The sequence below is a fragment of the Papilio machaon genome, chromosome 4, assembly GCF_912999745.1.
Source record: "Papilio machaon chromosome 4, ilPapMach1.1, whole genome shotgun sequence".
Lineage (NCBI taxonomy): Eukaryota > Metazoa > Arthropoda > Insecta > Lepidoptera > Papilionidae > Papilio > Papilio machaon.
This window is the reverse complement of record NC_059989.1, coordinates 4,978,206-4,993,042: the sequence shown is the minus strand read 5'-3', so window position 1 is coordinate 4,993,042 and position 14,837 is coordinate 4,978,206. Positions and strand designations below refer to the sequence as shown.

The window sequence follows — 14,837 nt, the reverse complement described above, 5'->3', positions numbered from 1 at the left end:
AACAGTAGTTAAATTTATATAATCTTTACGAGCTTTTGTTAAAATATTAGCAGACTTTTATATAATATATTGATATATATTGATTGATTAATGAAGGAAATAAATATTATTTGTGCTTACCTTAAAATTCGTGTTGTTGGCGATTAAGAATATTTAATTATTTTTTAATTACCTACATCTTATGAACTTTTTTGCAACTCATTTAAAATTAATACTACTTTAATACTTATTAAGTATATAAACATTTAAATTAATTTTAATAAATAATGTATGAATATTTCTCATTTAAGTAGTCACACATTAATTACATTTAACTGGGCCACAGAATAAATGTTATTTATGCACAATACCGTTAGATTTAATATTTTCTGAGCTACTAATAAATAATATAATAAAACTTAACATACTCTCTGACTTACAAAAAAATTATTTACGTTCTTGAAGACACGCGTCAAGTACCAAGTATGTTCACTGAAACGCATCGTAACTTTTCGCTACAGAGTCTGTTATCATAAAAATCCTAGGGAAAATTAGCAAAATTTGAAGTGATGTGCTTCTATTATTATACATTCTTGTGCATTTAAAACAAAGCAATATTGGTTAGCAATTAAAATTTTGTTAGTGAATTCGGGGATGGTTAGTAATTTTGTTTATTTGATACTCGGAACGACGTTATAAAATTTTAATAAAAATGTCAAAATGATGTATTGGCATCAGTAACTTCGCTATTTTAGTAAATGCTTCGGAACATATACCATACAGGAAATAAGCCTATCAAGCAAAACTAGACATTTTGCACATGTGTATTCACCAGTACTGTTAATTTTGTATGAGAACGAGCACTATAAATTTTTATTACTTTAACACTAGCTAATACCATATGTATTGCCACCTCATTTTTTTTCAATGAGAATGAAAAAGACGAGTATATATTTCGGTGCAAATGTTTCGACAGTAGAAACTAACGGTACTAAATTAACATGCACTGGCTCTGTAAATTAACAACTTTGATTTAACACCCCATGAGTAGAGAAGGCTCAACAGAGCGTTTACTATGAGCTACATTTTCAGTTGATACTCACCGCTATTTACAATAAGTATAAGGTTACCGATCCTTATAACGTAAATACGTTATAAGGTTTTCAGACTTGAAGATCCATGGAATATGATCATGTATAAAGATTTCAGTATTCTATAGAGTTCGGATTTTTTTTTTCATTTGTCGAAAACTCCATATTGTATGTTATATTAAGGTGCGAGAACATTCTACTCACGACTACGCTAGGAAAGAACAACAAACCACGGGCAAACCTGATACACTGAAATAACTAAAACTAAAAAATACTACAATTTTCTATCAAACATGTTAATTTATAGACAACTTAAAAAAAGTAAGAACTTTCTTCGAGAATACGTCCTAACAAAAATAAACTTGTTAATTGTTTGTTAATAAGTTTATTTCAAAGATCAAAAGTAAGCTTGTTCTGTGCGTGTTAATTGGAATTGATTGTCTATTCTTAGACAGGTTTTACACGCTAGTGTCCGCAAAATGTGAAGGTATTTTATTAATATTAAGAAAGTAAGTATAGACATTTTATATAAATATATGTTTGCAAACCGTAAATTGCAATAGGATATAAACAGTCAGTCTCTGATATTGTACAGGGTGAAAGGAATTTCCCTAACGATACAAGACGGGTGTATTAAATATAATAGTTAAATGGAGAGCTGGAGTCGAGCGGGCGGGCTGACCTAGTGGTAGCGGGTGGAATGAAAGCGACATCACGTAATGATAGTGGCAGGGAAGGTGGTCGGGATGTCGCACGAGCACGCGCCGGCAGCGGCGGTCGCGGGGCTGCGTACAGTGCGCGCGCACCTCGCCATGCGCACACGTACGCCCTATGGCGCGTCGCCTGGCGCTGCTCGCGCTGCTCCCGCTGGCGCTGGAGTGTGCGGTTGCGGCGCACCGGCCGTCCGTCTCGCCCACACTCGCTCACCATGCACAATACGACTACGACTCCCTGGACCCATTCGCCGTTTGGGACGACTACAATCCCTACGAAACGTCGCCCGCCCCGAGTCTAGAGGCCGATAAACCGAGTGCCAAAGTTATCCTTAGGGGTCATGTTCCAAAAACTAATGTGTCTACGATAAATAGCAAAGGTCGAGATAAGAATAAAGTTATTAAAACTAGTATTAAAATAGAGAGTTATACGAACATTATAGTGACTAAGTCACCCCAAGTTATAAATAGAATTAAAGTGGTTGCGGGCACGAAGTTTCCGCATCAGCCTACGAAAGTCCCTGTCGCTCAAGGCTGGGAGGAGGACCTGGATCAGAAGCCGTCTTCGACTACGAAGCGGTCGACGGCGCCCCGGTCTACTACCCCTCATCGTGCAGCCACAACCGTGCGCCCCACGAAAACCACACGTCGGGCCACCATCCCGACGGTTCCTTCTCGTCGACCGACGCCTTCTCGTCGACCGGCAAACAAGCCTCGCACGACGACGAAAAAGCCCAAACCTCTGAAAAATAAGAAGCCGTGCTCACAAAAAAATGTCGGATGGGTGTCGTCATTCTTTCAAGGAAATGATTTGGAAAAATCGCCGAAAAATGAAGTTAAATCAGGTTGGTTTGTAGGTAGGTGCTGTTTTTTAAAGCGATAAGTTATCATAATGACAATTAAATTTTTAAAATATTTACACGTTGTACATTATAGTAGGGGAGGCAAAGCTGGGATTTTAAGATTTACTTCCTCGAACGTGGCAGCATTACATCCAACAAGTTTTAGCAAAACTGATACATGGACGGATACTTTATATATTTATTTTTAAATTTGTACAACTTTTGATGCTCATCTTCATTCTAATATTTTAGTGTGATCCTGATTTTTCTAAGTAAAAAATGTAAAATGTTAATTATATGTTAGTAAGTATTCATTTAATTATTTTTAAAGTTAATTAGGTAATTAAAACACATGTGCGTAATTCTCGGAGAGGTCTACAAAACAATTAATGTAAGCGTAGAGTTCTGTTATGTTGGTAAAAAGAGCGTAAAATTTGTATGAAATAAGTTTATTTTCAAAACGAGAAGGCGACTAATATTGCCTTCTCGTGGTCAGAGGTAGAAATATGAGGCTCATATCGCATACACGCCGAAGCTTATTTAGACCGTAACGGCAGACACAAGGGTATTGTGATCGGGCTACACTAATCGCATCATAATAAATCTAAATAATTAAGAGCAGTATCCATAAAAACAAAAAATAATTAAAAAAAAACATTACGCGATGACATTCCGGATTTCCATTTGATATCCGTATACGTTTTCGAATTTTATTTTGCCTTTATATGCCTATTTCAACTTTTATAATTCTAATTCATAGTCACGTCTAACTTAAACTTTCTTCATGCAAAGGAATGCTAGATAAGTTTTCTAATAAAATATTTTATACCGTACAATCATGCAAGCTTTGTCTATTGTCGGTGTTTATGAGTGAACTCATTGTTGAATTATCGTCGATTGAAATTTGTTGATAAATAACTAGTTTCCGTTTAACAATTACTTAGCAGTTAAGTCGCAATGCGGAAAATCGTCATGGACAGGTTTCCTTCGGTGCGAGTTGACAGCCGTCACCTGATCTCGCTTGTTAGTAACTAGCTCCCTGCCCCACTAACTTATAAAGTTTCTCCTTTTGCAGAAGAAATATTTACATTCTTATAATTTCTATTCAGGTTTTTCTGAAAGTGCTACAATAATTTTTACACAGTACGTCAAATGAAGTGCTTCAAAGTAATATAGGACTGTTATTAGTTAAACTACGTTAGTTATAATGTTATTATTATGAATATCACTAAAAATCAACTTGCTAATTTGATTATTTAAGGAAACTTTCAAACCGGTGACATTGTAATCGGATTAAAAGCTACTCTGATTCTCTTTGTGCAATAAAAATTATAATCGTTTTCACGTCATCATTTTATCAATTTATCAATGGAACTTGTTTACAGGTATATTCTCTTCAATATATAAATGGCTATGGGGTCGATCATCGTGGTTTGGTGGCGTATGGTTAGACGATACTCAGTCGAAACACTCAACTACCACATCAACAACTGCTGTCCCCCTAACCACGTCCACCGATAACTGGTTCCAAGCCATGTTACATTCAGAAGAAAACGATGACTCGTTACCTAGTCAATCTGGTAAGAACTACACTGTATACTTAGCCTTGTAGACAATGAAAGTGAAATTAAGATATTATCGCCACATGCTTGCTATTTCATTACATTTTTGCAAGACACATTTTATACGTTTACGTTTCTAATATTTCTTATACGTCAATTCTATTTTACGATATTTTAGTCAAAAAGCCACCGAAGAAATCTCTCAAGAAGAATTACAAAGGATTTCAATTACTAAGAGCATATCCAGACGTGCAATGGAAAGTTCAGGAAATGTTAGATTTACAAGAAGAGGGCCAAGGCTCAGGCTTAATGTGGTGGACCTCACCATCGCTCAATGGTTCTACAGATCTCTTAGTTCCGCCTGATCTTCTTGAAGATGTGAGAGCTCATTTGAAATCGAACAAAATAGAATTTGATGTGATAATTTATGATTTGCAGGTAAGATGTCTTTGAAATTCAAGATATCTGTCACAGTCGTTGATTTTTATTATTAAAAAAAATGTAAATAAAAATGTTGAGAAAGATATATATGTGTAAGGAAGTGTAATAAGTTATTCTAAAAAATACTAGAGATGTACAGAAAGCTTGAAATTATGGAAACGGAAAAAATTACGAAAAAGTAGAAAATTCGCTGCCTTACTACTTCGTCTCTATTTTCCATTCATTAATTATATTTTTCCTTCTATTTAGAAAGCAATAGCTTACGAGAACCCAAGACTCTCTAAAAAACAAAGAATCGAGCTGGAGCAACTGCGCGGTCACCCAATGACTTGGCGGCGATACCACCGCTATGCGGACATCCTTCGCTATTTAGAATACTTGCAACATTCGAACTCAGATATTGTGGAATTGGTGCCTTTAGGTCGATCGTCAGAGGGCCTACCACTGGTTGCTGTCAAGGTACTTCAGACAGACTTTTTAAACAAAAAAATATATATTTTTCATGTTTTGAAATGTTTTTTGTTTCCGCTTGAAGGTTTCTCTGCCATCAAATGAAACACAAGCCAAAGAACTAGGAAGAAAGAGTCAAAAGCGATGGCGTTTGAAGTCTTTTATGAAGCCAGCTATTTGGTTGGAAGGCGGTGCTCATGCCCGTGAGTGGATAGCGCCAGCAGTAGCCACCTGGATGCTACACGCTTTAGTGGAAGGCGAAAAAGGTTTAGGTTAGTTTGAAACCGAATATAACCAGAAAGAGTAGTTAGTAGTCTTTCAAAAAGTTTTTGTATCCTTTACAGTTGTCATAAAAGTCTGTAGGCTATAGTATTTTTTGGGATATGTAAATTACATCGGAGGTCTAAGCGTTTAATGTTATATAACAGTGTTATGATTCTAGATCGTTCTCTCACGTTGTTAGATTGACGAGTTACTCAAAACATAAACAACTTTTTGTTGAACTTACCAGGATTTTAACCTAATATGCGTTGTTGGCCTGGAACAAGTTCTTTTGTTTTTTTTTTTCATTCCTAGTTTCATTCATTCGTTTCTTTTTCATTCCTAGCAAGCAAATATTTGCATTCGTTTTTTTAACGCAAATATTTGCTTGCTAGGTTAACTTCATTATTTTTCTTCACAGGTCCTGATTACGAGCTGCTAAAAATGGCGGACTTTTACATCTTGCCAGTATTGAACCCTGACGGCTATGAACATTCGCATACGCATGACAGACTGTGGATGAAAACGCGTTCCCGCTTCGATGATCGTTCCGATGACTATTATGTAGGCTGGTGAGTTTTATATCACTCATGTAAACTATGAATTAGATACAAGAGATGATCCATTCTACTGCCTTACAGAAGATACAAACTGCCATCTCCTTTAGCAAAAAATAACTCAAAAAATGGTGCTAGTTGTCCTAATCCTTAGCTAATAAGCATTACCTTTGGAATAAAAAATATATTTTACTACCTGATAGATCTAACCTAGATCATCGGCTGGTGGCGTTCTTGACTATTTTACTCTTTACCGGTGAAACTAACAACTCTGAGGGAAAATTCTAACTGTGCAACTCGGAAATTAAATAATAAAAAAAGAAAGTAAATTTATACGCAATTAAGTTAAATATGGTTATCTGTGTAAATCATAAGTTAATATTGTGGGTTTTACGTGGCCTTAAAAGGAGCAAGGAAAATCGCATTGGCTAGCAGAACGCACAACTGGTTGCACCGGATACTAGTTATTTAAAATTAAAGACTTTTCCGAGATAAATGTGAAAGCGAAGTTTTGAAAAATAAACATGTATGCCACTTTCGCTAAGAAATAAGAGAGTAAGCAAAAATTTCCTTTGTAGGTACAGAATTGTAATACACCATTTTTGTTGCTATCATAGAATCTGGAAATGTGACTATCTAATGTGAAATCTGACTATGTAGTAGTGATCAAGTATTAGGAATTACGATACAGGTGTGTTTTTTAACACCTGTACCATCACAATTTTTTTATAAGGGGACGAAGAGAATACCATGTTCTACATTTAGTTATTGCCTGATTTAATCATTACAATACCAAAAAATACAGTATGCGGTTCAGGTTTCCGTGGAACTGGGGCAGAACTGAATGCGTGGGCGTGGACACTGACCGCAACTGGGACTACCGCTGGGGTGAAATGGACTCATCGAGAGACCCCTGTGCGGATAACTATGCGGGGCCCCATCCATTCAGCGAACCCGAGACTAGAGCTGTATCGGAGTTCCTTGCAGAACATAGAAGACAAATCAAGGTAACTATTATGGTTCTAGTTTTATTTATTTTGATCTTCCAAAGTTGAAGAAGCGACAGCGGTGTACAAGTATCTACTGCTTAAGTAAACATGTAATTGACCAAAAGCACTAAAAATGCACAAGGTGATATACCTTGTGCATTCTTTACAATTCAAAATGACTACATATAGATAACCACTATTATTTTACAACTAAAACTTTTTGTATAATAAGCAAGTAGGCTATGACATCATCAAACTATCTCATTGTAGTAATTATTAATGGCTTCATATAAAAAAGTGGAAAGTACAGGTTACACAAATATGATTTATGCAAACTTGTAACGGCTTTACATTTTTAACACCAAATTCTAACTTCTCCTCGTTATGTATACTAATTTTGACCTTATTTATTGGAATAACGGTTTTTATGGATTAAAATGATATATTTGCAATTTTTAAATTGTTATTTAAAAATTCGCATAGATTTTTAAATTAATTGTGTCACTTTTGAGATGCTAAAGTAAATTAATTATGATGACACTGCTAACTGCAAAGTCTTTCAATCAAATGTAAATGTTCCACAAAACTGGCAATTTGGTTTTAAAGACAACCTGGTAAGGTGATGTCAAATTTAAGACCAAATTGAATCTATTGAGGACTTTTAACACACTTTATTAGTTTGACCTGTAAACTGTGTAATTATCGATTCAACGGAATCTTTAGACATCACCTTTACTTTATCAAGATTAAGATGTCATGTGTCAAAATCGCACATTTTTTGTGTTTTTAACGAGGACTGAAACTGCAAACGAGATTTAGGCATTTTCGCCGTTTCCATTTTACGAGATTTGCGTGTTGTTTAGTTTTTTTTATTATAACTAGTAACTAAGTAAAATATCACTTGAATATTCTAAAAACGTAATTTAATAATAATTTCTAAGTACTGTTAACTTTATCTCGTTAAAGATATAATAATGAACAAGCACAAAATTTTGGCAAAAGAATGCGAAATAACGTTAGTGTTTAAATGTATGTAGAATATTTAGTTATTATAATAGAGCGCAACTAAATAAAAGCAATCAAATTTTTCCACATTTTTCAATGCGTTCTTCTTGACTTTCAAAAATCGTATTTTCGCTTTCACCGACGACAAAAGCCCTACATTTAACTCTCTCTCTAACTCTTACCCTGATGAGATTTTGCGGTCGATTTCTGGCTCAGGGGACACGTCGTATTTGACAACTACAATCTCATGAACATTGTCATGTAAATTGCATTATGGTTATGTTTCAACAATCATCTTCGCCACAACGTAAAGTTCCTTTCGTTTATCCCGACATAACAATGGCATGCAAATCTCATTACACCTGCGATACGTTTCGAAAGATGACAGTAATAGTGGAAAACGAAATAAAACTTCAAATGTCAGCTTTGGCTCCAAGACTTTGTCTCCAAGTCTAGAGCCTAATTAATAGTTGTCACAATAATTCTGCTGCTACTTCTCTCTTAATTAATTTCTATTTTTTCTTTAATAAAACTCTCTTTTTTTCACCGATGCTCGACTTTGATCTATAATCGTTTTTTTTTTATCAACTATTCTATTTGTATGTGCTTCTTCATTTTGACCTTGAGTTTTCCTTTCACCAAACTAACAGGAGTTCTCTATCCTTAAGATCAAGTTGTGATATTTTTGATAACATTCTAACAAATTATTTTCGTCTTTAAGGTGTATTTATCTTTTCACGCCTATACCCAAACGTGGTTAACGCCAAGTACCGAGGCGCTAACGTCTTATGGCGACGACGGAATTATGTTGGAAATGGGAAAACTAGCTACAGCCGCACTGGCTGATATGTATGGATCTAAATACCAGGTAATTATCAGACCAGCGTTATTATACCTTCCGATATGGTGATTTTTTTTATTATTATCTTGTCACTGTTTACAGGTTGGAACAGCTGCAGAGTTTCGTCAGCCGGCGTCTGGCATGTCACATGATTGGGCCAAAGCTCGCGCGGGCATCAAATTTTCCTACCACGTCGATTTGCGCGACTCTATCGGACGCCACGGTTTTTTGCTGCCCGGTTCGCAAATCGTACCAACAGCGCGCGAAACCTGGCAAGCGGTCAAAGCGATTGTTGATAATTTAACGCCCGGATAAAAAAGTTATCGATTTCTAGATATCTGACACACTTATCGAGTTGTAGAAACTTATCGTCAGACGGAATATATTTACTATCGAACATGAAAGAAGGTTCTATGCGCCTGATAAACTATTAATCATAAACAAGTTCGAAACTTTACAAATTAAATATCACGTGAAAAACTTGAATTAAAAAGTAGGTAATAAGAGGATTTTGAATTGATATGTTGTTTTAAAATTGGTTTAGTGGCATGGCAATTTTTATGACGGCGGGTAATTAGACCTGAAATAATAGAATTGGTGGGAATATCTCGGCCCGAAATTGTACTGCAAATTTGCTCAAAAATGCATTTAAAATGTAATTATAAGACATTGATACCTTAAAGGTAATTTTTAGGAATAAGTTATTTTTAATTGTACTAACGATTTTCTTTTTTAATGTCAATAATAGAAAATAATAAAAAATTGGTTACGATCAAGAAAAATTGTTTAATTTAACTATTATAAGACATTCTTGCTTTCTTCAATGTCTGGTAACGACAACCTCTATTATTCATTACTAAACTACAAGTGGACATATTGCACCTAGGTCATAAACATGGTTCAATTGTATTTGGGGCAGTAACTACGCAATTAAACAATATTACGTTCATCATTATCATCATACGTCCACAATGAGGGGCTTCGAGCCTGCCGCAAGTTAAGGGTGACTAGGCCATAATCAACCACGTTTGCCCAGTGCGGGTTAGTGGACTTCACACATATCATTGAATTTCTTTTCAGATATGTACAGGTTGAATCACGATGTTATCCTTCACCGCAAGAATGTCGAATAAATGTACATATGTAAATCGAAAAACACATTGGTACACGACGGGATTCGAACCCAGGACCTGCATATTGCAAGTCAAATTCTTAACCCCTAAGCCACCGACGCTCTATATAATATAACGTTGCTAACAAATATAGCCTAACAGAGTATCGCAGAAGAAACTTAATTAGTTACACAGTAACAATCTAAAAACATGCACTGTTTGATATTGTAGTAAAGGTAATAAGAATTGAATAGAATTACAGTGGCGGAATATCCGAAGGAGTGTAGAAAGTGCGTACCACAATTTACATGGGTAATAAAGGAAAGTGCGTAACGCTGTGGTTTATGAACCGTTATGTTCTTTTTATCAAGGTAATCCGTTTTACACTTTTATATCATTATTTTAATGCCTAAAGGCCAATTAGGTGGGATTTGTTTCATTATAATATGCATATTCCTTACTAACATTATCAAATGCGGAAGTAACTTTGTCTGTCTTGCTTTCTCGCCAGAACTACTAAAGCGATCTAAAAGAAATTCGATACACAGTCTAGGTCCTGAAAAAGGGCATGGCCTGAACGCGAAAAGCGTTGTAAGGAGTTGAAAGTAGGTGTGTAAATTTGTATGGAAATATCGTTATTTTTACAGTTAGAAGCTAGAAACTTATTTTTTAGACTGCTAATTTGTTACAACAATAGGAGATGAAAGTTTGTATTTGAATGTGTAAGGTTTATTGAATGTGATGTAAGTTTAATATGTTTTACTGTAACATTTCATAATTTTAAGTAAAATAATTAGCCTAAGTCATTAAAAATGCTACCCGAAGACAATATTTCACGCGGACAAATCGCGGGCACAGCTATTCTGATATACTTTTATGACTTCTTATTAAATGTTTATTTTGGTTAATAAAAAATTACATAAAACACAACGCATATCCGTAAAGTTTTACAAAGGTTCTTAGGCAAACGATTTTGGAGTAATCATTGCAGTTCCTCTAGTGTTGCGGACATTCATTGGTGTCGATACCCACCGCTTGTTTGCCCGCTTCTCTTATAAAAAAAATCTGGTGTGCTTAGCAGATTCATAACTAATTTAAATTTTAAAATAAATTTACTTTGGTCGAGATAGCATAGTTTTTTGGTATGGCATATTGGTAAGCGCTAGCAACACCTACCGTTAGTATTATATTGTGTGAAGGCTTAAAATAGCATCAACATCAAATCTTGACATTTTCTATGTTCCTATTATTTCAATGTACCTACAAGACGTATGACCAAGACCGAAAGTGTTAATCGAGGTTAAGCAACGTTTTACGGTCACCTTTTTGGCTGACCGCTTACCAAGTACCAGTGCTTTTGAGTGTGAAGATCTAAAAAATAATAATAACAGTATGACATAGATAAAATTTAATATTAAAGTTATCTTTATTTTAATATTACAGTGACTTGAGATATAAAGATCAATTTCAGCGAGGTACAGAAATTGTAGTATTTTAAATTGTAGTAGGAAAATGTTATATAAAATAAAACGATGTCTTACTAACATAACTATGGAAATTGCTTTCGCTACTGTCTGGTATAATTTAACTTCAGACAATAAGAAACTTGACCTACTATTGGTGAAAAACCACGGGAAAGATAAAAGTAAAATCTTAAACGACGCAGACCTTAAAAACTCGATATCTTTTAGTAGGAGTTTCTCAATTTTTTCCTGAATTACGAGTTAAATAAAACAGGATGTCTACCAATAAAGCTATAGTAGACTTACCAACAAACCTACATTAGATTTACCAACAGGTTTTGAAATGGTGCTACCGCTGGTTTACAAAAAGTATCTCATCTATAGGTACGTGTGTGAAATATGCGTTATTACGTTCCGTAATACATATTCAGCATGCCTCATAAAATATCTTTAGAATTACGAACATTTTTCCCACGTAGTTTACACACACCACATTTCACATAATTATCTTATCCCAACTTAGAATTACATCGTCACATCCGCATTTAAAACACGTTTAGTGGCTGTTATGTTTCAGTATTTTGATTGTAATCCTATCTGGGGAAAGTGAATTATTGAAACAAGATAGCCGTACTTTAACTTATTGCATAAATTTCATTTTAATGATCCTACAGTTGTAGATAGCTATTTACTGTATAATATTTCTAATTAAAATTCATAACAATTAATAAGAAGTTTAGCTCTCTTAGCTACGATCTTAAACATCTATGTCTCCGGTTCGGACTACATGCGATAATGGTGGCAGCTCTACTGAAAATGCAACCTTTAGATAATACTTCAACCCTAAGGTACGCTCGATTTATTAATTGTTACGGCGATTGCCATATCGGTTTAATTCAACTATAATAAATTTTAATGTCGACTGTAAGACTTTACAAAATAATGCAAATGAGAAGATCTTGTACAACAGATCTTTCATAGATACCGCTACTGTTATATTATTTTCTCTAATTATAATGTTTTCTATGCTAAAGTATGAAAGTTAATGACTCGTCGTACGAAAGTACGAGTAATCTTTGCTAATTGAGGCGTCATCCGATTGCTTTAAACTACATTTATTTATGTAAAGATTGTGTATAATTATACGTATTAAAGGAATAAAGGAAGAACTACTAAGCATTTAATGGAATAGAAATCTTTTGAAATAAACCGCATAATCATCCGTAATTTTTTATAATCCAATTAAACCTATATGGGTATGTTAGAGCTGATAGCTACTAGATTTAGAAAATAAGGCATAATTTTTTGCAATTCACAAACCACGGAAAACTTGTGCAGGATGAAAAGATAACAAATTTTGCTTATATCATAAAAAACCTCTGTCACTGTCAATGCGACAGTCAAGTCATTTGACATTTTATTATTTTGATCAACATCAACAAATCTTTTGAACTGTGAACTGAATTACATTTCCAGCAATATTCAATTGATTTTCGTTGTTAAAAAGCCTAAGCCACTGAAATTGCCTATATTTTAAATATGGATACCGATGAAGGCAAACACTCTGCAATTGTTATAAATGACAAAATAAATCCAACAGAATTTGACGTAACCATGCATGCATTATTAGTGGGCTTAGAAGCGGAAAAATACGTCGATATATTCAGGTACTATTATTACATTTTATTTAAAACAATTTTTAAAAACAAAATTAAATTTGGATTAATTGTTTTTAGAAAAAACAACATTGGACAATGCACGCTCATGGAATTAACCGATGAAGATTTGACAAAGTTAGGGGTTGATGAACCAACCATTCGACAAAAACTTCTCGAGGAAGTTAAAAATTTACCGATCTACGATGAATGTATTTGTAATGTGTAAGTTAAAACTGTCAGTTTATATTAATGTGTCATCATTTCATAAAAGGTAATGGAAGTTAATTTTAACATTTTTACAGAAAATTAATACCAAATTTAGGAGCATTAGAAATTGTTGATGTCTTAGAAGAAAGCTCTCAACACTTATATAGAGTTTATTTAAGTGTGTTGGCAAATACTTTGGCTGTTAAAAAAACTAAAAAGATTTCCGATTGTATATTATATAAAGACAAATATGCATCAGACATAGCTCTTTCTACATTAAGTGAAATAACTTCAATATTAAATTCTATGGATGTTGCACTACATACAAACTTTAAGGTAAATCAATAATAATGTGCATCTTTAATTAATTACTTTGAATGTTTCTATACAAATCTTATTAAACTCAACCATAAAATTATTAGGTTTTTTAAGGTAATTAATGTATAATAATAACATATTAATATAAATAATATAATAATGTTAACAAACCTGTGACAATTCATGAAGAGGGTAAGGGTGTCTCCAGCCGATGATGTAGATTAGGAAAAAGTTCTTAATCTATTCCATAGGTTATGATTATTGGCTAGGGAATGGAAAAACTGACAAGTACCATTGAGTTATCTATGAGGATCTATAGAACTTGTAAAAATCTTAGTATTTCGAAGTAGTTTATTTAATATTTCTTTAATGGTCTAGGGTTGGCACCTGTAACCTTTACTCTCCTGAGCATAGATATGAGAGTATGAAGCTAGGTTAAATGATGATAATTTTCACAATTTCTTATGCAGGCACTCAACCAAGGAAGAGGTAAATCAAGGAATAAGAAGATTCTTGTTGGAGCTATTGGGAGTGCTGTTGTAGCTGTGTTGACGGCATTGTTTGTGAAATCATTAAAAGATCTCAATTAAGTGTATAAATGTAATGTGTAATGGATTAGTGACCTTTTCAAGCACCTGGACATTATTTGTTATGTTGTTTAAGACTGAATTTTGTTAATTATCTATATAGAGACCTTTAAACTGAAGAAATAAAATTGTGTTAAATTGTTTTGCCTGCTATTCTATTTAAAATAGTAAGTATTTTTCTTAATGATTTGAGTTAAAACATTATTTCCTGATTTGACCAATAATAGAGAAGGTTAAATACTGGAAACAAATTGTTCCTTTTCTTATATGAACTTATTTGAAATCAACAAAACTAATCATTTTTAACATATTATTCATAGTTTTTACATAATAATTTAATCTATTTAGTTTCTAGACCTATAAATAATAAATGAAATAAACAGAAGATATATTTATATATTTATAAAATAACAAATTAAACTGAAATATAAGATCATGTTTAACTTATTTAGTTTTTTATAAACAACAGATCAAAAACTACAAGATTCTTACGGGAGCCTGATTTATGATAACTTTTACATATCATTTTTAAATATTCAATTTGACAAGATTTTGCCATTAAATAAGGGCTATATTTTATTGCAGAAAAATGTATGCAGAAAACTCAATAGAACAATAATTAAAAGCTAAAAGTGTATGATTTTTTTACATTCTTACAAAATAACTGAATATTAGAAAAAGAGACACAACAACCGTCAAAAGTCAAAGATCTACATTATTACATACTATATGTACCTTTGTGTCACTATAATTAGTACAAT

At 33.6% G+C, this 14,837-nt stretch overlaps 2 protein-coding genes across 3 annotated transcripts; both read left to right on the top strand.

Annotated features, from left to right (window-relative positions):
• The first annotated feature begins 1,875 nt into the window (after nt 1–1,875).
• On the top strand, nt 1,876–9,397 carry LOC106710719 (carboxypeptidase A2). 2 transcript variants are annotated; one of them, XM_045686975.1, is made up of 9 exons: nt 1,876–2,628; nt 4,011–4,205; nt 4,366–4,625; nt 4,878–5,087; nt 5,164–5,350; nt 5,761–5,911; nt 6,714–6,903; nt 8,612–8,758; nt 8,834–9,397. In XM_045686975.1, exons 1-9 carry the CDS (start codon nt 1,902–1,904, stop codon nt 9,044–9,046), a joined length of 2,280 nt encoding a protein of 759 aa, XP_045542931.1. In that variant the 5' UTR covers nt 1,876–1,901; the 3' UTR covers nt 9,047–9,397. The 2 variants fall into 2 exon arrangements, with proteins under 2 accessions (XP_045542931.1, XP_045542930.1); XM_045686974.1 differs by having other exon boundaries at nt 1,876–2,640.
• A 3,191-nt stretch (nt 9,398–12,588) lies between these two features.
• Nucleotides 12,589–14,201, top strand: LOC106710774. Its single transcript, XM_014502935.2, has 4 exons — nt 12,589–12,973; nt 13,043–13,186; nt 13,267–13,507; nt 13,960–14,201. Exons 1-4 carry the CDS (start codon nt 12,846–12,848, stop codon nt 14,077–14,079), a joined length of 633 nt encoding a protein of 210 aa, XP_014358421.2. The 5' UTR covers nt 12,589–12,845; the 3' UTR covers nt 14,080–14,201.
• The last annotated feature ends 636 nt before the right edge of the window (nt 14,202–14,837 follow it).

What these genes read in the sequence shown, in the direction of transcription:
- LOC106710719 (XM_045686974.1), top strand. Translation starts at nt 1,902, where the DNA reads ATGGCGCGTCGCCTGGCGCTGCTCGCGCTGCTCCCGCTGGCGCTGGAG. An exon ending in TGATAATTTATGATTTGCAG is followed by an intron (nt 4,626 to 4,877) that starts GTAAGATGTCTT and finishes CCTTCTATTTAG; the next exon opens with AAAGCAATAGCTTACGAGAA. An exon ending in GATGACTATTATGTAGGCTG is followed by an intron (nt 5,912 to 6,713) that starts GTGAGTTTTATA and finishes TATGCGGTTCAG; the next exon opens with GTTTCCGTGGAACTGGGGCA.
- LOC106710774 (XM_014502935.2), top strand. Translation starts at nt 12,846, where the DNA reads ATGGATACCGATGAAGGCAAACACTCTGCAATTGTTATAAATGACAAA. An exon ending in GATGAATGTATTTGTAATGT is followed by an intron (nt 13,187 to 13,266) that starts GTAAGTTAAAAC and finishes ACATTTTTACAG; the next exon opens with AAAATTAATACCAAATTTAG. An exon ending in CACTACATACAAACTTTAAG is followed by an intron (nt 13,508 to 13,959) that starts GTAAATCAATAA and finishes TTTCTTATGCAG; the next exon opens with GCACTCAACCAAGGAAGAGG.